Source organism: Mesoplodon mirus, assembly GCF_964341445.2.
Source record: "Mesoplodon mirus genome assembly, chromosome: 9".
In the NCBI taxonomy this organism is placed as follows: Eukaryota; Metazoa; Chordata; class Mammalia; order Artiodactyla; family Ziphiidae; genus Mesoplodon; species Mesoplodon mirus.
Genome location: NC_138985.1, coordinates 69,785,084 through 69,808,484, shown reverse-complemented (window position 1 = coordinate 69,808,484; position 23,401 = coordinate 69,785,084). Strand labels below are relative to the sequence as shown.

The 23,401-nt window shown below is 44.7% G+C and overlaps 2 protein-coding genes across 4 annotated transcripts in view; one reads left to right on the top strand and one right to left on the bottom strand.

Moving 5' to 3' along the window:
- The window catches only part of MINDY4 (MINDY lysine 48 deubiquitinase 4), a 161,594-nt gene that overhangs the window by 83,615 nt on the left and 54,578 nt on the right, over nt 1–23,401 (bottom strand). For all 3 annotated transcript variants that reach the window (XM_082631676.1, XM_082631678.1, XM_082631677.1), the window contains exons 4-5: nt 19,138–19,384; nt 12,818–13,251 (exon numbers count right to left, since the gene is read on the bottom strand). In XM_082631676.1, coding sequence (XP_082487802.1) covers nt 12,818–13,251; nt 19,138–19,384 — 681 coding nt within the window. The remainder of the gene's footprint in view (nt 1–12,817; nt 13,252–19,137; nt 19,385–23,401) is intronic.
- LOC309810015 (ATP synthase-coupling factor 6, mitochondrial-like) lies at nt 22,022–22,704 on the top strand. The gene is given in 3 exon segments (XM_082631679.1): nt 22,022–22,280; nt 22,284–22,292; nt 22,296–22,704. Coding segments are annotated over 3 exon segments (348 nt in total). The 5' UTR covers nt 22,022–22,115; the 3' UTR covers nt 22,470–22,704.

Genomic DNA, 23,401 nt, shown 5'->3' with positions numbered 1-23,401 from the left:
GAAGGAACCATGAGAACTGACGTGGAAGATGCAGGTGTCCCCCACAGATGACCTTGACTGGGCGCACCCATCCCAGCTGCTATCCACGTTGGCTGCTAAAGGCTCACAGCTGCACCCTTCTCCAGAGAACTCTTCTTCGCAAAACTCAGCCAGGAGATGGCACGCTGCCTGCCCCACCCCAGGATGGGCCACCCATAGCCAGTGACTGACACAAGAAAGATAAGCCCTCTCCTAGCTTAAAGGTGGGAGCAGCTCTGGGTCAGTTCACATGCTCATCTCCCTGTGGGAGCCACCTGACCCTCCACATCCTTGCTGAGACCTTCCCCTGCCCTGTCCTGCTTCCCTTGCTGCCTTTCTCCTGAGAGCACACGCCCAACAGATCACATGCATCTGACCCTCCAACTCAGGCTTAGCTTCCAGGGCACTGGTTCCCAAAACTTAGCCTGCAGCCCATCACCTAGAGGACTTGTTAAAACACACTGCCGGGCTTCACCCCCAAAGTTCCAATTCAGCAAGTCGGACAAGTTGTGTTTCTAACAAGTTCCCAGGCAATGCAGGTGCTGCTGGTCCAGGGATCACAGTTTGAGAATAGCTGTTCTTGGCACTTTGACCTAAGACAGAAATCACTCAACAAGTAATAGGCAAAGGGGTTGGAGGTGGCAGGATGCAGCGCTCAGCCAGCCTCCCAGACAAAACCCTGCAGCCGGAAAAGGAGATCGTCAGGCCTCCAGCAACAGACCCTCATGCTCGGGGCTGGGGGTGAATCTACGTTGCTGAGTCCTGTATCATTTTACTATAGGAGCTCAGAGGAGCCCACCATCTAGGAGGGACTCCCAAGGCACAGGGCCCCGTTTACATGCTCATTCTTTACACAAGATGAACATCAGTGACCAGCTGAATAGACTATGATTCCTGGATCACAGAGAAGGTGGAAGTTTGGCCTGGACATGCCCAAGGCCATGTGTACAGTGTAGGATGAGGGGGAGGTCAGAGACGGAGGAGCCCCTAAAGAGCAGTCCATCCAACCCCTTCCCTTACAGACAGGAGCACAGAGGCCCAGAGAGGGCTGGACATCTGACCTAGGCAGACATTCAACCTGCAAACACAGGAAAAATAAGTGCTCGATTTAAAGGCAAGACAATTGCTTTCACTGTCCTCAGAGAAAAGCCGTGAGCAATCTTATTACGTGGGCTCTAGTAATAGTCCTGGTGTGAGAAACCACCTCTTCACAGCTTCAATAAGACCCTGAGGCCAGAAGAGAACTGTCCTGTCACAATAGCATCAATAGGGCCTGAAAAGAGAACCACAAGACAGCTGACTGCTCACATCCGTGGATTCCAGACACATGGTCTCTGACTCAGGCCACAGGGAGGCCAGTCAACAAAGAAACACGACTGGCCTGATAAAAAGTATCAGGGCAGGGAGGACAATGGACTGTGGCCTGGTGCCCATGACTTAAACCTGCTTCTCCCACCATCTTCCTCATTTCAGGGAACGGCAACTCCATCTTCCGGTTGTTCAGCCAAAAACTTTGGAGTCATCCTTGCCTCTTGTCGTTCTCTAATGAGGCAAATCTAATCCATGGTCAAATCCTGCTGACTCTACCATATGCAGGTTTCCTCTTCTACCCAAAAGTAGAGCATTCCTATGAAAACTTTCCTAAGCTGAGATGGTGTAAAGCGAAGAAGCAATTACCTTAGGACACATCTTGCTAATGGAGGCACAAAATAAATCGAGATCAAGCACAGAGGCTCACAGACCAGTTCAGGGCTATGGCGGCCTGATGCTGAGTATGGCTCCCAGGGAAGGAGCTTGGCGGTGCCTCCCTGGCTGCTGTTCAGAGTGCGAGCTGCCTTTGTAACGACTTCTTACAAAACGCTGATCACCACTTACACTTTTTGCCTTTTTCCTTAAAAGTGAAAATCCTCTTTGGATTTATTTTGGTTAGCTAACGTAGGTCTTTAGTGAAAGTGAAGTGGAACAAAGCTAACTCGAAAAGCAGAGGATCCCTGTGTGTGTGTGTGTGTGTGTGTGTGTGTGTGTGTGTGTTATAATCCAGCCCACATCTCGCCACCTTCACTGCCCTGTCTGATTCAAGCCATCAGCTCTCCTCCAGCTGACTGCAGTCGCCCCCTTCCTGGTCCCCCTGCTTCCAGCCTTGCCTCCTGGAATCTATTCTCAACCCCAACCCACCAGCCAGAGGGATCCTGCTGAGCACAAGTCACAGAAGGCCATGCCTCTGCCCAACCTCCAAAGGCTCCTGCATCACCTAGAGGCAAAGCCAGCGCTTTCAGCGGCCTCCAGGCCCCTGCTCGCTCTCCCCCTCCCTCTCTGCCTCTCCCCCTCATCGACTCAGCCTGAACAAGCACCCTGTTCCCACCACAGGGCCTGTGCACAGCTGCTCTCTTTGCATTTGCTCCCAGGGATCAAAAGCTGGTTCCCTGTCTTCCTTCTGGTCTCCTCTCACGTCACCTTCTCAGAAAGGTTTTCCCCAGCTACCCCTTTGTAAAATAGTAACCCCAAACCCAGGGCTCCCCATCACACTTCCCTGAATTACTTTTCCTCGTGGCACCCAGGTTCGTTATATATTTAGTCACTGGGTTGTTGTCGTGGGCTGCCTCTCCCCATCAGAAGTATACACTCCAAGAGGGCAGAGACTTGGTCTGTTTAATCCATGTGGAATCCCCAGTGGCTAGAACTGCATCTGGCACATAGTAGGCCATCACGGGTGGCGTGCTGGTAGAAGTTAACAACCGGCTCTCCAGGGAAGGGGGATGCTAATTTGCAGCATTTGCCAATTTCCACGGTGTAAATATTCCTACCATGACCAATTTCAGGCTACCACATTAACATCAGGAAGACATGGCAACAATCAGGTCCGTGAGCCAGTACAAGCTGGCTCTGACACACTACAGCACTCATTAAAAACTTGTTAATAAGTTACCTGAATAAATGGATATTTCTGTGAATTGATGGGGATTTTTTGAGGACAAACGCCATGAACTCAGGGTCTGAAATCAAACCTCTCCAAAACCAAGGGATTGGGGTTTCCCTGGTGGTGCAGTGGTTGAGAGTCCGCCTGCCAATGCAGGGGACACAGGTTCGTGCCCCGGTCTGGGAGGATCCCACATGCCGCGGAGCGGCTGGGCCCGTGAGCCATGGCCGCTGAGCCTGCACGTCCGGAGCCTGTGCTCCGCAACGGGAGAGGCCACAACAGTGAGAGGCCCGTGTACCGCAAGCAAAACAAACAAACAAACAAACAAAAACCAAGGGATTACTGTGTGAGGAATAAGATGTCATATGCTGATGGATGACAATTTTGCTGGAGGCTTATATTGAGTACAGGAAAGACCATACATATTTCGAGCAAAAGCTCTAAACATAGCCAGACAGTGAAAACAGAGCTTATGAAAGAACCATACGACACCTGCAAGAGCTCAGGTGAGCCATTTCCCCTCTGTTCCCTGGGCCCTGTTCCCCAACTGCCAAATGAAGGGCTTGGATCCTAAGGATCTTTCTAGCCCTGACAAACTATACGGTTAAGAATCGAGACAGATTCTAAAGTAACATCTATTCCACTCTGCTTTTAAAACACCCAATTTAAAATATCTTTTAAAAAAATCCAACAAAATTAAACTTCAATTCCATGGATTCTATCATACTTTAAGCTTGTATTCTGGGAAAACATCCACCTTCCCCAGGGTGAAATCCACCAATGCTCATGAAATTCACAACTGCCCTGAGCCCACTGGATACACCATGACAGCCACATAGCCAGACATCTTCTACATGCCTAATCCCGCAGCTCCCGGGGACCATGCAGCCGTGGATCTTCCTGGTTCCCTTCCCACACATGACCCACATAAAAAAAGAGAGAGACATAAAGACAGTCAGACAAGCAGGGGAGAATGGCTGGATAAGGTGAAAACAACCAAATTTCTCCTGGGAGTGGTAGAAAGGGAGAGGGTAAAAGTAAACAGTTTAAAAATCATGAGACCAGGGCTTCCCTGGTGGCGCAGTGGTTGAGAGTCTGCCTGCCGATGCAGGCGACACAGGTTCATGCCCCGGTCCGGGAAGATCCCAGATGCTGCGGAGTGGCTGGGCCCGTGAGCCATGGCCGCTGAGCCTGCGCGTCCGGAGCCTGTGCTCCGCAACGGGAGAGGCCACAACAGTAAGATGCCCCGTATAGCACAAAATAAATAAATAAATAAATAAATAAATAATCATGGGACCAAAAAAGATTTTAAACACTGCAAGAAAAAAACAGTTGCCCTCTGTGGCAGGCAGAATGATGCCCACCCCTAAAGATGCCCTTGTCTTAAGCCCTGGAACCTGTGAACATGTTGGGTTACATGGAAAGGGAATTCTTGGAGATAAGGTTGCTGCTGGTCAGCTGATCTTGTGATAGGGAGGCTATTCTGGATTATCCAGGTGAACACAATGGAACCACAGGGGTCCTCCAAAGGGGAAGAAGGAGGCGAGGCGGAAAGGGGCGAAAGGGACAATCAGAGAGATGGGAGCCTGAGAAGGACCCGGCTGACATTGCTGGCTTTGAAGACGGAAAACAGGGGCCACAAGCCAAGGCAAGTGGGCAGTCTCTAAAGGCTAGAAAAGACAAGGAAACAGATTCTCCCCTAGAGCCTCCAGAAGGACCACAGCCCTGTCAACATGTTGATTTCAGCCCAACGAGACCCAATTCTGACCTCTATCTTCCAGAAGCTAGACACTGCTGCTGGGCCACTGCCATGGGTTGAACTCCCAAGGGAGGCCAACAACTCTTCTCAACTTCATGACACTGATTACACCCATGTTTCCAAAGGAGACTGGGCAAAATGTACGTGGCTACAGCTTCTGCAGCCCACACACATCTGGAAAACACAAGTTGAAGCTAGTCCTTATTGTCAAATGCCCGGCATGATGTGTTTTGAACTAACATGCAGAAAATCAAACACAGCAGCGTCCATGTGGCCATGAGAAGCCCCAAGGATTCACTCTGAGGGACTCAGACAAATGACAGGCCATCAGGCCCCAAGAGAGCATAAGCACCACAAGTGAGACTGCCCCCAACCAGACTATCAACCTTCACTAAGTGCCACCTGGGGAGCCACAGGCTTGGCAGACTGGGTTCCGGGGCTTGTAAATAAAGAATCACTGCTCTGATGCTCTTAGTCCTGCGCCTGAGGTTTCTAGAGGGCCTAGTCTGGGCCAGGTGTGTAGGTGATAGCAAGATACGCAAAGGTATAGAGGAAGCAGAGTGAGGCAAGGGTTACGGGACCACCCAGGTCAGGGCCAGAGGCCCAGCAGATCTGACTGATTGTGAGAGGAGTCCAACAAGGGCAGCCCTGACTAGCCAGTGACAAGTGACAAATGGCCCCAAACTGCCACAACAATGAGAAGGTGACATTTTCTAAGCATCTTCTAAGATCAAAGGACACAAGAAAGAAACAAAAATCAAAGCAGAAAATAGTTCCTTCAGCAACGGAGTCAGATCTAAGAAGTTAGTGTCAGAAGGGCCTGACTGCACGTATACTCATGTTCCCTGACATCTCAGCAGGTCACGTCCTCCACCTGCCCCCTCTCCCAGGACACATGCTCACTCCCCCGCCCCCAGGTGTGACTTCCATGGCCATCCCTAAACCTGATGTTGCAAGGCCCAGCAAAGGCTCCCAGGAGCCACCTTTCCTCCAGCTTCATTAGGGCTGAGTGATGGAGCATGTGCCATGCATGTGAGCCAGCTCTGCTGTCATCTCACTGTCCCTCGTCATGTTTTAAAAGAATTACATATGCACACGACTCTCTCACCTGAAGAGTTCACAGGATCTTATACACACTAGGTCTCAGACCTATGTTTACTGTATTGAATGAAAAAAACAAGTGATGGGCAGACAAGACTGTTGGAGGGGTATTGGGAAGGGCAGGAGGTAGGTAGTTTTAGCAAGTGGGATTACTTTGGCCCTGGTTTCAAACCAAGGGTGCCACATACAGTTGAGTAGTATGTGCACTGCACAAAGCTGCCTAACTGAGGGGATGAGAGACTGCTGAAATCCAACCCATATTCCATTTGCCAAACCATGAGCCCTGCATCTACCCAGAATCTTGACAGTTTCCTTTAGTTCTCTGTGCCTCAGTTTCCTCATCTAAAATGGAATAATAATTGCTGGGGTGGGAGGATGCTTGTTCTCAACTCCCAGTGTCTCCTGGGAGTTTGGAAGGAGTTCTACTGGTCTACCCTGTAGACCTTTCCTCTCTTCCTTTTTATTCACTCCATCCTGAGGGAGGATGTGTGACCTGATTGGTTAATTTGGGAAAGAAAGGAAAGAGGGGCATTAGGCTCAGCTGCACCCTTTCTCCTCTGGGAGTGAGCTGCTCTTCTAGGGGCTGGCCCCTCCCACCACATGGTCCTGGGCCTGAGATGAGGTGGAGAAGTCTGTCCAGCTCTGGGCCCACCAGGCCTCATGATTTGCTGTGTCCCCTACCTTCCCTTTATCAATCACAGAGATGATATGTATTTTACCCCAATCTAGTTGATATCCTTTGTTTTACTTGGCAATTTGTTCAGAACTCAGGAGGAGAAGAATACTATTTAATGAGAACCTCCCCCACCCTGAGAAGAAAACCAAAAATATCCACCTGAATGGATTATCGTAAAAAGCAAATGAGATAATACACACACGTGCTTAGCATGGTGCTCAGCATACAGGGAATAAGTAGTGGGTAAACAACAAAGCTCCCAAAACATTTACTGATATAAAGATCAACACTATTATCACGTGTTAAGCACTCCTGGTCATACTTTGCCTGGTCCTGAGGGAGGGGTCTGTGGCAGCACATTTACCTGCTACCTTCCTCCTCCTCTAAGACAAAGTCCATACCATCTTTCAAGGGCCAAAGAACTGGTCTAAGGCCACAGTGGTTATAAAGGGCAGAGGTGGTTTGCCAGTCCAGGTCATCAGACTCCAGAGCCCATTTCAGGTTATGATAGGTGCTGTGATAACAATAAAACAGGCTAGAGGTGAGTGGGTGGAGGTGAAGTTAGTCAAAGAAAACCACTATGAGCATAAAACACCTGATTGACAAGAAAGAGACACTCATGAGATGGTTTGAGAACAAGGCCTTTACAGCAAAGGGACAAACCAGTTATCCCTCTTGTAGAAATAAGTTAGACATGTTGGGTGAATAGGAAAAAGGGTCTACATAAAGAAAAAAGATCTGTATATAGCTATGTCAATCCTGAAAGAAAGGAGAAGTAGGGAACTGACCCTACCAAGATACCAGGTTATAACTACAAAGCCATAGTAATAAAAGCTCTGGTCATGACCAATGAAACACAAGAGTGAGCTAGTATATTTTGTGCATGGCTGCAACCTTAAAATATTGTTAGATGGTCATGATTCTTTTAAAAAATATATATTAAATATTTGTTAAATGTAAAGCCAGTCCTACCATTTCTAGTTTAAAAACTAATAAGTAGATAAGGCTGTTCTCTAGAGTGTCTCTGTGGATACCCTAAAAGGCACCAGGATGGATTACGATTTCTGATGATTTCCTATATAAGGTCTCTGCAATTTTGCAGCAATTGTAGTTAGAAAAAGGAATGGGGAAGAAGTTCTGAATATACAGCATTGTTATTGCACTGGCTGGACAATCTATACAGGAGCTTAGAAAAGAATCAAGGCAGCTCCATAAATCAATGGGGTAAAGAACAAATTGTAGAGTAGGTGGTGCTAGGAAAACTGTCTTACTATATGGAGAAAAATAAAAGTGAGTCTTTCAACCTAACAAATACAAAAGATTAAGTATCTAAATGTGAAAGCTAAAATTACAAAATTAATAGAAAAAATACAGGAGAATACTATGGAAACCTAAAGGAAAGAAAGGACTTAATAAAGAAAAAATGCAAAAATGCAAATCGTATGCCAAACAAGAGATTGGTTAATTATGCCAAAATTAAGAACTTCTGTCCAACAAAGGAAAAGATATTTTACAAAGTCTAAAACTAACAAAAGATTAATATCTACCAAAAGAAAATTAAATCCTCTTTGGAGGAAGGTAATGTTAACCAGAGCCTCTACAATTATTCACATGCAATGTCTGGAATTGAATCAAAATTATAAGAAATGCAAAGAAACAGGACGAAATTATCAAAACCCAAAAGAAAAAAGACAATATCAATAGACCTATAGGTGATCCAGATATGGAAGTTACCAGACAGCAACTTTAAAATGACTATGAATAATGTGCTCAAGAAAATAAAAGATGGAGAATCTCACAAAAGACTGATATCTACCTTTTACAAAGAAACAGAAATTATAAAACTGAAAAATAACTGAAAGTAGTAATTTATTATATATATTTAATAGCATGGCAAAAGAGAAAAAACATGAACCAGAAGATAGAGCAAGAGAAAATATCTAGATCAAAGTACAGAGAGAGAAAAAGATAGAAAACATAGGAAAGAATATTTTTTAAACCCTATAGAACACAGTGAAAATATGTAGTAATATATGTATAACTGGAGTACCAGGAGAGAAAAGAAAGGATGGGATAATAGCAATATTTGAAAAGACAATAGACAATAATTTTCAAAACTCATGAAAGGTATCAACCCCAAACTGAGGAAGCTCTACATATACTAACGGAAACATCAAAGAAAACCACATCTAGGTACATCATAGTAACACTGTTGAAAATTAAAGAATGAGAAGAAGCAAAAAAAAAAATTAAAAAGAAGCAGTCAGAGGTTAAAAAAAAGACACATTACCTTCAAAAGAGTAGTAATAAAAAATGTCAACTTATTTATCAATAGAGATAATGAAAGACTAAGGTAAGATAATGGAATTAAATACTTAAAATGCTGAAAAGAAAATAAACCACCAATCTAGAATTCTATACCCATTGAAAATATCCTTCAAAAATAAAGGCAAAACAAAGACATTACCAAACAAAAACTGAAAAAAAAAATTATTGTAATATACCTGCTAAAGAAATACTAAAGAAAGTTCTTCAAGCAAAAGGAAAATATAAATGCCATAATTATTCCGACTAAAACAAAAAATTATCAGACTGGATTTTTTAAAATCCACATATATGCTGGTTATAAGAGATAAGCTTTAAATATATACTAGATCATAAAGAAATCTCAACAAATATCAAAGGATTGAAATCATATATTTCAAACAGAATATATTATGAATAAAGTGGAAATAAGCTAGAAATCAAAAACAAACAGATAACCAGAAAAATAGCCCAAATGCTGTGAATTAGTCGATACATGTCTAAATAGCCCACAGGTCAAAAGAATAAATCACAATGGGAATTAGAAAATATTTAAACTAAATTATATGATTATATAATTTATTAACTTCTGGGAATGCAAAGCATTACTTAGAGGGAAATTTGTAGCCTTAAAAGATATTAATTAAAAAAGAAGAAGGCTGAGGTGGGTAGAAGGTGGGAGAAATGGGTAAACTGGTTTTGTTTTGTTTTGCTTTATTTTAATTTAAATAAATTATAATAATTATTCTTTTAAAGGGTGAAGGATCTTGATAAACCGCACAGACTTTTGGTTGGCACCTTTAAACGTAAAGCTACAGAATGGCTGAAAGTAAAAAGATGGAGAAAAAGATATACCATGAAAACACTGATCAAAGGAAAGCTGAAGTAGCTATACCTAAATAGACATTAAGGCAATAAGCATTATTAGAGATGAAGAGAGATTTCATAATGATAGAAAAGACTATCCGGCAGGAAGCTATAAGAATTCTATATGTGTATGCATCAAATAACATAGTCACAAAATGTGTAAGCAAAGTAGGCCCAGCTTATCTATGGTCACAAAGGGAGTTAATACACTATATCTGCTTAGCTTGCCTTGCGCTACCAGTGCCTAAGTGCCTGGCACATATTAGGCGCACAGTAAATGACTTAAAAAGCCAGTATTGGGGGCTTCCCTGGTGGCGCAGTGGTTGAGAGTCCGCCTGGCGATGCAGGGGACGCGGGTTCGTGCCCCGGTCCGGGAGGATCCCACATGCCGCGGAGCGGCTGGGCCCGTGAGCCATGGCCGCTGAGCCTGTGCGTCTGGAGCCTGTGCTCCACAACGTGAGAGGCCCGCGTACAGCAAAAAAAAAAAAAAAAAAAAAAAAAAGCCAGTATTGGGCCTCCCTGGTGGCGCAGTGGTTGAGAGTCCGCCTGCCGATGCAGGGGACGCGGGTTCGTGCCCCGGTCCGGGAAGATCCCACATGCCGCGGAGCGGCTGGGCCGTGAGCCATGGTCGCTGAGCCTGTGCGTCTGGAGCCTGTGCTCCACAACGTGAGAGGCCCGCGTACAGCAAGCAAAAAAAAAAAAAAAAAAAAGCCAGTATTGGGCCTCCCTGGTGGCGCAGTGGTTGAGAGTCCGCCTGCCGATGCAGGGGACGTGGGTTCGTGCCCCGGTCCGGGAGGATCCCACATGCCACGGAGCGGCTGGGCTGTGAGCCGTGGCCACCGGGCCTGCACGTCCGGAGCCTGTGCTCCGCAACGGGAGGAGCCGCAGCAGTGAGAGGCCCGCGTACCACAAAAAAAAAAAAAAAAAAAAAAAAAAAAGCCAGTATTACAAACCAGGATGCCGAATACTTCTTATACCCACCCCTGCAGAAATTCTCCAAGCAAATTACTAGTGTTTAAAACATACACAACACACACAAACAAAAATGCAATTACCTAACTAGAACAGGATGGTGCTTACAGGCATGATGGGCTTTGGACTCAGAAACACCTAGGTTCATATCCCCACTCACTTCCTGGCTAGGCAACCTTGGGAGTGATAACCTCTATAAGTCTGTATTCCCTCATCTGTAAATTGAGGAATAATAATACCTCCTTGCAGGTTTTTTCAAGTATGAAATAGAATAATATATGAAAAGTGCCTCGTATAGTATCAGGCACTAAGTAAACTCTCAATTAATGGTAGTACTCAATATTAATAATTATATGTAAGAAATATTGAAAATAATCCTGAAATAGCAGTCACAAAGCCCCCTAAAAATTAGAATCAGAAATGCCCAAAGAAGAAAAGGAGGAAGAATAAGAGGAAGAGGAAGGAGAAGAAGAACAAGAAGAAGGAGGACGAGGTGGCTGAGAATCAATAATTTAAGATAAAATAGAAATAAATCATAAAATAAAATAGAAAATAATAGCAAATTAAACTCAAAGAAAGCAGAATGAAAGAAAGAATAAAAGTAAGAGTGGGAATCGATTAATTAGAAAACAAACTTACAAAGCCAAAAGTTAGCTCTTTGAAAAAAGCATATAATTCATAGAACACAAATTACCAGTATCGGGAATGGAAACAGAGACATCCCTGCAGATCTTACAGACTTTAAAGGGACAATAAGAGGATATTCATAATTCACAAGGACACATGTACCCCAATGTTCATTGCAGCACTATTTACAATAGCCAGGACATGGAAACAACCTAAATGTCCAAAGACAGGTGAATGGATAAAGAAGATGTGGTACATATAAACAATGGAATATTACTCAGCCATAAAAAGGAATGAAATTTGGTCATTTGTAGAGATGTGGATGGACCTAGAGTCTGTCATACAGACTGAAGTAAGCCAGAAAGAGAAAAACAAATATCGTATATTAACACATATATGTGGCATCTAGAAAAATGGTACAGATGAACCTATTTGCAGGGCAGGAATAGAGACCTAGACATAGAGAATGGACATTTGGACACAGGGTGGGAAGGAGAGGGTGGGACGAGTTGGGAGATTAAGGTTGACATATATACACTACCATGCGTAAAATAGATAGCTAGTGGGAACCTGCTATATAGCACAGGGAGCTGAGCTCGGTGCTCTGTGACAACATGGATGGGTGGGATGGGGGGGGAGTGTAAGGGAGGTCCAAGAGCGAGGGGAGATAGGTATACATATAGCTGATTCACTTCATTGTATAGCAGAAACTAACACAACATTGTAAAGCAATTTTATTCCAATAAAAAAAATTGTGTATAATTACACAATTTTATATCAGTAAAGTTAAAATATAAATTAAGTGGTTAAATTCCTTGGAAAAATACAACTTGCCAAAACTGACACAAGAAGAAATAGAAAATTTTAATTAAAAAAAATTTTTTAATTGAATCCACAATTTAAAACCTTTTAACTCAATGCTCAGAAGCCTTCTCCAGAAAATTCTCCCAAATATTTAAGGAAGAAATAAGACCAATCTCACACTAACTCTTCAAGACCATAAAAAAAAAGAGGGACCACTTCTAGCATATCCTGGACACCAATATCTGACAAGGCTGTTGTTACAAGAAAGGAAATTTGCCAGCCAATCTCCCTCATGAATTTATATACAAAACCCTACACAAAATATTAGTAAGTCAAATCAAACAATATATACAAAGATAATGCGTCATAGCCAAGGGTGGTTCATTCCAGAAATGTAAGGTTGGTTTAACAGTCAAAAAACAATCAGCGTAGGGATCACCAAGGTCCATTGTGAAAGAATAAAAGGGAAGGACTTAGGATAGGGTTAAAAAAAATTGCCCCAGAGGAGCCTTGTGGGAACTGATTCACCACTATACCTCTGGCTTCGACGCATCTCTTGTACCATATCAGGCTGACCCTTGAGAAGAAGTGATAAGGGCTAAAGAACCACCCCCCCGCAAAGCCTCCTGGTGTGTGCACTCTGGGCTGCTTTCTCCCTGGTGGAGTGACTATCATCACCTCTCCTACTTCACAGCCTCGCTCAGAGAGCCCAAGGAGCCACTCGGGACTGGACGGTTCTCCGAAAACCATCATCTGGGCACAGCACACTCACCTGAGGGCTGAGGGCTGGCTCCCCTGCCGTTTGAACACTCTTTCCAGCCTCTCCTGGGTCGTCGGGGCATTCCCACTGGACAAGGAGAAATTCAAGGCGGTCCTGTCGGCCTCTAGGCCGTTGTCCACGGCTGGGCTGTCCTCTGAAAGGTCTCTCCACCGGCCGCTCCCGCTCTGGGAAAGCCCTTTGCCTGGCAGGTGAAGAGGGCTGCTGGGCGAGGCTCTCCACTTTTCCAAGGTCAGCTGGCTGAGCAGGTCCAGGGTGCTCCTGGGGGTGGAGGTGGTGCTGGAAGCCGGGCCCTCCTGTGGGACAGGCGGGGGACAGGCTGGGGTGTGAGCAGACAGCTCGGGCGCTTGTAGGCTCCCCTCCTCGTGGGGTTGGGTCGTGCTGCTCAAGGCCAGGAACTGCCTCAGCGAGCGTTTGCGGAGGGAATCCTGAAAAGAGCAAGGACAAAAGCAGCGGTGAGGATCCCCTTGGAGGGAGATGAGAAAATATCCCACGTCAAGCATTTACCCATGATCTTCCCTCCCCCAGGAATGTCTTTCCCATCCTCAACTCCTCTTAAAATCCTACCCACCCTTTGAGGAGACACGCAGGGGCTACCATTTCTGTAACGCTTTCACAGAACCCCACCCACATAAATCCCAGGAGCATGCCTCGGCCCCCCCCATACCCCTTACAGAGAGCTCCAGGGTCACACCTGTGTTCTAATTCCCGTGTCACCCCCTGCCAGCCGTGTGCTCTGTGGCAAGTCATTGAACTTCTTTGTCCCTCACTTCCCCACCTGCAATAGAACCTGTCCACAACCTGCTATCAATAATTCCTAAATCCCAAAGCCCCTAAAAAATGAACGTTTCTTTTGGAATCTCATGGCAAATTCTTTTTCATTCTTATGAGGTAGGTTGCTTGAATTCTTGGTTTTTTTTTTGTTGTTTCTTTTGGTTTTTTTGGCCACGTGGCTTGCGGGATCTTAGTTCCCAGACCAGGGATTGAACCCGGGCCCTCAGCAGTGAAAGCACAGAGTCCTAACCATTGGACCGCCAGGGAATTCCATTGCGGTCCTTTTTTAAGTGTGAATACTCAGATGTTTTGCTGCAGAAATGTTTTGTTTATGGGATGCTACTCCAAACCCTACTGCAGGCATTCTTTGGTATGTGGTTTATGCATTGTATTTCCTTTCTGAAGTTTAAAAACAAAATCTAAATTCCAAAACACATTTGCTCAAAGGTTTTGGATGAGGGACTGGGGACCTGCAGTGCCAATCTCCCACAAGACCATGGTGAGGACTAAAGGAGAGACCCAGACCCATGTAAGGCACCAACACAGAGCCAAACCCTGCACAGCAGCCAGCAAATATTACTTACTGCTATGCATCTTTGCCCCCGTCCCCACTTACATATGGCCTTAACCCTTCCTGCCAGTAGACCAGGTGATGGAGGCCATTCTTCCTTCAACTCTGGTGTCCCCAGAGCTCCCAGCCCAGTGACCTATACATAGTAAGCAATGCTTACTTTTTGAAATGAAGGAATTTCAGAGGAGTCAACAGAAATGTCCTCTCTCACTATCAATCATTAACCAATGAAATGAGAACTCACGTTGTTACCAATCTGAGGTAGAGGAGTAGGGGTAGGGGACAAAAATACACCTGCTGGGCTCTTCCTGGGTTTAAAATTCTGGACCTCCCAGCATTTCCAGAAATAATCCTGAGCCAAACTGTAAAGCCTGTGCCGGAAAAAGAACAGCTAATTCTGCCATATTCCCACCCGGTGGAAATTACTAGGCACTAAACCTCCTCCGAAAGCCACCCAGGGCATCCCTTGCCACAGAACAAGGAAAACATTAGTCAACATTCCCAAAGAGACCCAAACTTCCGGCCAAGGGCAGGGAACCCAGCCTCTTACTCATTCTTCAAAAGTGCAGAGCTGATCCATATGCCAAACCTAATGATGTCATACCTAGCAACCTTGCTCTTTTCTCTTGAGCAACCAATAAGTATGGCCAAGGTACTCAAAGGCCCACAGAATACCTTCCAGAATACCTGGGGAAATTCTACCTCTATGTTCTTCACGGGATTCAGATACCCCAGGGGAAAAGAACACCTCCGAAAACAATCACTTCTCCTTTGGGGAGAAGTTTGCAGCAATCTGTCAGCAGTAAAGCAGGTACAAGCCATCTTCCTTACACCTCAGTTATGAAGGGGTCTGAACTGCACAGACTTGATGATTAGAAAGTCATGATAGGACAGGACCCTAGTGTTCATCTGGTCTACCAGTTCCCAAAGCGCAGTTCACCGACCTTACAGGTCTAACCCCAAACCCTTTCAGGGAGCTCAAAATTATTTTCATAATAATGATACAACATGATTTGCCTTTTTCACTGTGTCCACATTTGTACTGATGGCATAAAGCACTGGTGGGAAAAACTGTTGGCTGGCCCTTAGCACGAATCAAGGCAGCAGCACCAAACTTTACCAGTACTCAAGGTATTAACACCATTTGCAATAAAAGTAAATAAGTGAAGTGCCAATTTCACTTAAGAATGTCCATGCTGAAGCATAAAAAATATTAATTGTGTTCAATCTTGACCCTATGTTATACATCTCTTTAACAGTCTGTGTGACAAAATGCGAGGTATATATAAACATTCTGCGGGATGCAGAGGATGAGGTTGTCACCAGGAGAAGCACTTATGCAGCCATCTGAGTTGTGAGCTAAACTTGCTATTTTTTTCATGGAACAACTGACAGATGAACTATGGTTATTCAGTACTTGAATATTGAGTATTGAGTATTTGGCAGGCATTTTCTTGAAAATAAACTGAGCCTGTCACGTCAAGGAAAATAAATGATACACTGTTGCCGTGATAAAATACAAGTCATCAGGTAAAAATTAGAATCTGAGGACACTTGTGTTTGCCATTGTGAACTGGAGGGCTGCTCAAAAACTTTCTGATAAGTTGAGTAGTGACATCAACAAATGCAATTTTTATGTGGGTTTTTTTGTATATTGAAATGTGTCAATGTTCAGAAGATCCATATAACTTAGTAAACCAATAATTTCCACATGATCCAATGCATCATGTTACTAAACCATGCAGTGGTAAAAGAGTCATTCAAAGTTCAAGACAAACCAGTAGAAACTGATATGTAGAAAAAGTTCATTGGGATGGTTTCAGATTCCACATTAAGAAACAACTTGTCTAAACCCTCAGAATGGGAGAAAATATTTGCAAACGAATCAACGGACAAAGGATTAATCTCCAAAATATATAAACAGCTCAAGCAGCTCAATATTAAAAAAACAAACAACCCAATCAAAAAATGGGCAGAAGGGCTTCCCTGGTGGCGCAGTGGTTGAGAGTCTGCCTGCCGGTGCAGGGGACGCGGGTTCGTGCCCCGGTCCGGGAGGGTCCCACATGCTGCGGAGCGGCTGGGCCCGTGGGCCATGGCTGCTGAGCCTGCGCGTCCGGAGCCTGTGCTCCACAACGGGAGAGGCCACGGCAGTGAGAGGCCCGCATGCTGCAAAAAAAAAAAAAAAAAAAAAAAAAAAATGGGCAGAAGACCTAAATAGACATTTCTCCAAAGAAGACATACAGATGGCCAAGAAGCACATGAAAAGCTGCTCAACATCACTAATTATTAGAGAAATGCAAATCAAAACTACAATGAGGTATCACTTCACGCCGGTCAGAATGGGCATCATCAGAAAATCTACAAACAACAAATGCTGGAGAGGGTGTGGAGAAAAGGGAACCAACCCTCTTGCACTGTTGGTGGGAATGTAAATTGATACAGCCACTATGGAGAACAGTATGTTTTAAGCAACAGTATGGCTCCTTAAAAAACTAAAAATAGAATTACCATATGACCCAGCAATCCCACTGCTGGGCATATACCCAGAGAAAACCATAATTCAAAAAGACACATGCACCCCCAATGTTCACTGCAGCACTATTTACAATAGCCAGGTCACGGAAGCAACCTAAATGCCCATCGACAGACGAATGGATAAAGAAGATATGGTACATATATACAGTGGAATATTACTCAGCCATAAAAAGGAATGAAATTGGGTCATTTGTAGAGAGGGAGATGGACCTAGAGACTGTCATACAGAGTGAAGTAAGTCAGAAAGAGAAAAACAAATATCGTATATTAACGCGTATATGTGGAACCTAGAAAAATGGTACAGATGGACTGGTTTGCAGGGCAGAAATAGAGACACAGATGTAGAGAACAAACATATGGACACCAAGGGGGGAAAGTAGCGGGGGGGTGGGGGTGGGGGTGGGATGTATTGGGAGATTGGGATTGACATATATACACTAATATGTATAAAATAGATAACTAATAAGAACCTGCTGTATAAAAAATAAATTAGGGCTTCCCTGGTGGCGCAGTGGTTGAGAGTCCGCCTGCCGATGCAGGGGACACAGGTTCATGCCCCGGTCTGGGAAGATCCCACATGCCGCGGAGCGGCTGGGCCCGTGAGCCATGGCCGCTGAGCCTGCGCCTCCAGAGCCTGTGCTCCGCAACGGGGGAGGCCACAACAGTGAGAGGCCCACATACCACAAAAAAAAAAATAAATAAATAAAAAATAAAAAATAAATTAAAAAAAAAAGAAAAAGAAAACCAGATATCTCAAGTTAAGGAATTTAGTACTTTTCTATATATGGGAAGATGCAAAAGTCAGGGCTCACTGAAATCATTCCTTTGATGCGCACCTCAGCTCTCTGGGGTCAGCATCCTGTGCTTTCACATCCTGAGTCTCCTCAGGGTGCACTATGCGGGGGTTGGTGGTGGCTGTAGTGTCTGATGGTCGGCATCCTATTTCTACCCTGAATTCCCTCAGGGCTCACCATCAGGCCGCTGTAGTGTGATGGTTTGATGGCTGCCACATCCTTTGCTTACTGAAATGGCAGGCAACATTTTTTTCCATTGATAAGGTGCGTATTCAAGGAATGGTTTAAATGAACTCAGACTCTGCATCTTCCTGTACAAAGAAAAGTGCTAACTTCATTAACTTGAGATGTCTGTTTTTCCCTTTTTTTTCCTTTCTTTCTTTTCTTTTTTTGGCCACGCCACACAGCATGTGGGATCTTAGTTCCCCAACCACAGATCGAACCCACACCCCCTGCAGTGGAAGCCTGGACTCGTGACCACTGGACCACGAGGGAAGTCCCTGTTTTTCTTTAATTAACAGTAACCTTTTGATTGTTCCTACTAGCTGGTTTCTTGCAAAAACTCCTGTATATCTTGGCTCCTCCCTTACCTCTTCAGAGCAGTCCCTCAGCATTATCTGAGAGGCTGTCTTCCAGGCTTAAGTTCTCAGAAAGTCTGTCAAATAAAACGTAATTCTCAACTTGTCTAGGTTTGGTGTAATATTAAAAAATACCCCTAGTTTTCTGAAAAGACTATTAAAATACTTTTCCCTTTCCCAACTGCATGACCATCACTGAGCCATGAAATTCCAGATCTCGAAGGGATCTTAGACACCTGGTCTAACAAACGAGACCATGGCCAAGAGGAACAAAGATCTTGTCCGAAAATCTCACAGGACGTAGGCTGAGGCAGGGAGAAGGTCCACTGCTTGCTGCCCTGATTCCAGATGAATTGGGAGAGCAGTGCTGGCATCTGCAGCCACACCCACACGTAAACATGCCACACGTGAGGGTGGAGGTGACCAGTGTGGACACAGATGACCTATTTTTGGTTGGCTGAGGCTCCCTGATTTGACTGATACTCTACTTTGAGTTTGGCATTTGACCTTCCTTTGTTTTTCTGTTTCTCTTCTGTTTTACAAACCCCTTTGACATTCATTCTCTCCTTTGGTTTAGTCTCCCACCTGATGGGACCCTACCACGGCCCCTCCTTAAGGGAGACTATAAAACATCGGTGTTTTTAGAATTTTTTTAAAACAAAACAAAGCTATAAGGATTGGGATTTCTTTTTCCCTTTTCACTACCATGTGTTAAAAAAAATATATATATATGTCCTTTAGACTGGGATGGGTCCCCCCATGCCTGAATGTCAAAGATAAAGCTGGGTTCTCACCCTGCAAAGGAATCCACCTGGTAACCACCTGGTTGACCAGATAGTTAAACCGAAGGCAGGGGAGGTGATGAGGCCTACCCATGGCCCCAGAGAGCTGACAGTAGAGCCAGGGAGGAAACAGAGGCCTGTGTTCTTCCCATCTACCACGCAGATCCTCCCTTCTTGAGCTGTCTCGTGGGGTACCCCCAAATAAAGCCAGGCAGCCCCTTAAGCCCTGTCTGGTCCTCACTTTCCATGCTCATAATAATAGTAAGAGCACCAAGCCCACCTGTGGGGAGCTGGCGATGGGCCCGGCCATCATGCCTCGGACAATCAGGCCAGACTTTGGTCTGATCTTCTCTCCCATCCTCTTCGTGTCCAAGGAAGGCTCTGATGACTGAAGCTTGTCCATCTTCTCCCAAGCAGGAGCCACGGGAGGGCTTTCACCTGGGACAGTCTGCAAGGCCTTACTTTTGTGGGAGGCCCTTTTGGATGATGCAAAATTACCAAGTACATCCCCATTAAGATAGTCGTGTCTGCGAAAAAGGGATATTTCCATTAAAACAGATTCCCCAAAAGGAATCACTAGCAATGATGATAAATTCCACATTCCACAGGCACCCATAGCAAGCCCATTCACAAATCTGTGATGACTTCTAACCAGACTGTGCTTTATCAATAAAGGCAAGGAAAAGAAAATACTTTTGTATCAGGGCGAGTCTGGCCTACAAAATGAGACCTGAAACAAGAAACAAAATCAGGGTCGATGACTGATGATAGGATCCCTTGAATCTTCAATACGAAGAGCAGCCTTGTTTCTCCCAGACCCCAGTGATTAAGGAAAACTGTAGCCCTTCAATACAATAGTCCCCCCCTCCCGTTATGGTATATATAGGGTTCGGTGCTATCCATGGTTCCAGGCATCCACTGGGGATCTTGGAATGTATCCCCCATGGATAAGGGGGGACGATGGTATAGTCATGAGAGGGGTGGAGCCCAGTTACTGCACACCATTGAGGGTGGTGGATAGAGACCTTTGGAAAACCTGGCGTTCCCAGTTAAGGTTTAGTAAAGTTAGGCATGCCAACGGCTTCTTTTCTTGGGTTGCTTGGCATTGAAAGACAGGAAAAGTAAGAAAGAAAGAGGGGGTGTGTGTGTGTGTGTGTATGTGTAAGAGAGGGAGAGAGAACAAAAGAGGGTAAGAGACTGAGAGCAAAATCAAGGAGTGAGGAAGAACAAGAATGAGAAAGAGACAGAGCAAGAGACCCAGGGAAAGAGGAATCCCACCTGTGGACACTGAGAGCCCAGCACCCCTCCGACACAGGCTGGGCAATGCTCTATCGAACTCTGGCCTAAAGAGGCATCGACATCAACTCTGTGCCAAGCTGCTTACCACGCACTGGGTCATGCGTGACAGAAGTGGTCATGTGTGCTATGATTGGGACATGCCAAGCAGAGGAAGGATCCGGAACCAAACCCAGAGAAATCTAGAAGGGCTTCCAGAGAAGGCAGAACCTGAGTCTGAAAGAATGAGTAGGCAGCAGGTAACCAGGAGAAGGCCCCAGGCACCAGCACAGAGTCCTGTAAAAGCAGGACATGCTCAGGTGAGCTTTTGGGGTGGGGGGTGGCGGGACACCTGCTGATGTGGAAAAGGCTTTGCAAGTTCTCCTAAGGAACCTGGACTTTATCCTAAAAGTTACAGGGAGCGTCTGAAGGCCTTTCAGCAGAGAAGAGCATGGCCAGACTTGTTTTGTGGAAATCTCACTCTATCTTAGGTCAAGGGTGGATTTGAGAAGATGACCAGGGGCCTGCAGATGAGAGAAAAAGACCCTGGGAGATAGCCAGGGAAAGAGGTGAGAGTGTGAATGGAGGCCGCTGTTGCAAGACAGAGAAAGTGGGGAAAGAGTCTAGCAGCATTAAGGACACAAAAGGATGCAAAAATGATAGACAGGGCTTCCCTCGTGGCGCAGTGGTTGAGCGTCCGCCTGCTGATGCAGGGGACGCAGGTTCGTGCCCCAGTCCGGGAGGATCCCACATGCCGCGGAGCGGCTGGGTCCATGAGCCATGGCCGCTGAGCCTGCGCGTCCGGAGCCTGTGCTCCGCAACGGGAGAGGCCACAACAGTGAGAGTCCCACGTACCACAAAAAAAAAAAAAAAAAAAGATAGACAAGGAGGAGTCAAGGATAACACCCAAGTTTGTAGCTTGGGTAACTGGGTGGAACTCAGAAGCTTCAACCTCTGCATTGCTGGCTTTTTATCGGTTCAGAAGAATTTCATTTCCCAGCCAGGCAGTGTCTTTGAAGGAGGAATCATCTTTTTCATACCACCCTCATTTCCTTTCACATCTTAAGCCTTGAGTTAATTTTTTGGTGGTCCCTATCTTTTAGCAGCTTGACACCCAGACCTTAAGCTTTGGCTACCCTCAGGAAAGGAAATGTTTTTCAACAGAGCTGGAAGAAAACACCCTTTCCCAGGAAGTTAGACTCACTATTGGTGATGACATGCAGTGTGTTAAGGTTGTAACTTAACAAAACTGCTCTCCAGCGCTGATCGTTTTGTAATGTATAAAATATCGAATCACTATGCTGTGTAACAGGAATTAACATAGTGCCGTAGGCCACTTATACTTCAAAAACAAACAAACAAACAAAATAGAAAAAGAGCTCAGACTTGTGGTTATAAGAAGCAGGGGGTAGGTGGAGGGGGAATTGGATGAAGGTGGTCAAAGGTGTAAACTCCCACTTATAAGATAAATAAGCACTAGGGATGTGATGTACCACATGATCAATATAATGAACATTGCTGTATGTTATACATGAGAGCTGTTAAGAGAGGAAATCCTAAGAGTTTTCATCACAAGGGAAAATATTTTTTTCTTTTTCTTTTCTTTTGTATCTATATGAGATGATAGATGTTCACCAAACCTACTGTAGTTATCATTTCATGGCATATATAAATCAAATCATTATGTTGTACAACTTAAACTTATACAGTGCTGTATGTCAATTCTATACCAATAAAACTGGAAGAAAAAAAATAACTGTTTTCCAAATAATAGAGGTACAATCAAGAATGCCAGTTCATTTTCTTCTCGAGTTCCAAAAGGCCTTATTTTTCAGATTTCTCCATCACTCCAGTGTTTAGTGGCCTTTTAGAATTCTCTACTCCTGTTTTTAAGAAAATGCAAAGGGGAAGTAAAACGGTGGCGGCGGTGGCTCTGGCAGCTCAGGACCGAGTGCAAGGTGACTGGGAGGTAACAGAATCACCATGATTCTTCAGAGGCTCTTCAGGTTGACCTCTGTCATTCAATCTGCAGTCTCGGTCTCTTTGAGGAGGAACATCGGTTTTACAGCAGTGGCATTTAATAAGGAACTTGATCCTGTACAGAAACTCTTCTTGGACAAGATTAGAGAATATAGAACTAAGCGACAGTAAGTGGGTAGATAATCAACCATGGTGACATCTGGAGGACCTGTTGATGCTGGCCCAGAGTATCGGCAAGACCTAGACAGGGAGCTTTTTAAGCTTAAGCAAATGTGTGGTAAAGCAGACATGAATACGTTCCCTAACTTCATATTTGAAGATCCCAAGTTTGAAGTCGTCGAGAAACCACAGTCCTGAAGAAATAATGTAAAATTTATCTGGTAATTTGTCCTAGATTAATTGTACAACTGATGAGAAATAACAGAATCAACATACATTTCACAACTGTCATATGTTCTTTTAATTCTGATTTCAAATAAATTATTTGATGGTGTTGGGTGTAAAAAAAAAAAAAATGCAAAGGAAGCCCCCGAACCTTATGAATCATGGAATTTAAATTAAACATTTTGAATCATAAGTATCCTCCATCACAAAGTGGTCCATTCCCATGGCTTCCAGAGGAAAAGAACAGTGCTCCATAACAGGGATTCTGAAAATGCAGAGGATGGGAGGCTGAGTGATGGCCTCCTGAAGATGTTCACAACCTAGTCCCTGGAACCTGTGAATATGTTACCTTACATGGCAAAAGAAAGGGACGTTGCAGACATGATTATGTTAAGAATCTTGAGATGGTACATTATCCTAGATTGACTGTGTGGGCCCAATGCAATCACGGGGGTCCTTATTAGAGGGAGACAGGAGGATGAGAGTCAGTAGTAGGAGATGTGACACAGAAGCAGGGGTTGTAGTGATGTGATTTGAAGATGGAGGAAGCAGCCAGCCACAAGCCCAGGAATACAGGCGGCCTCTAGAACTTGAAGAATGAAAGGAAACAGATTCTCCCCTCAAAGCCTCTGGAAAGAACCAGCCCTACTGACACCTTGCCATTAGCCCAGTAAGACCAATTTTGGACTTCTGACCTCAGAACTGTAAAATAAATAAATTGGTGTTGCTTTAGGACACCATGATGGTTAAATTTTGTATGTCAGCTTGACTAGGCTATGGTGCCCAGTTGTTTGGTCAAACACTAGTCTAGATGTTGCTGTGAAGATATTTTTTATATTGTGATTAATTAACATATTGTGATTAATATCTACAATCAGTTGACTTTAAATAAAGGACATCACCCT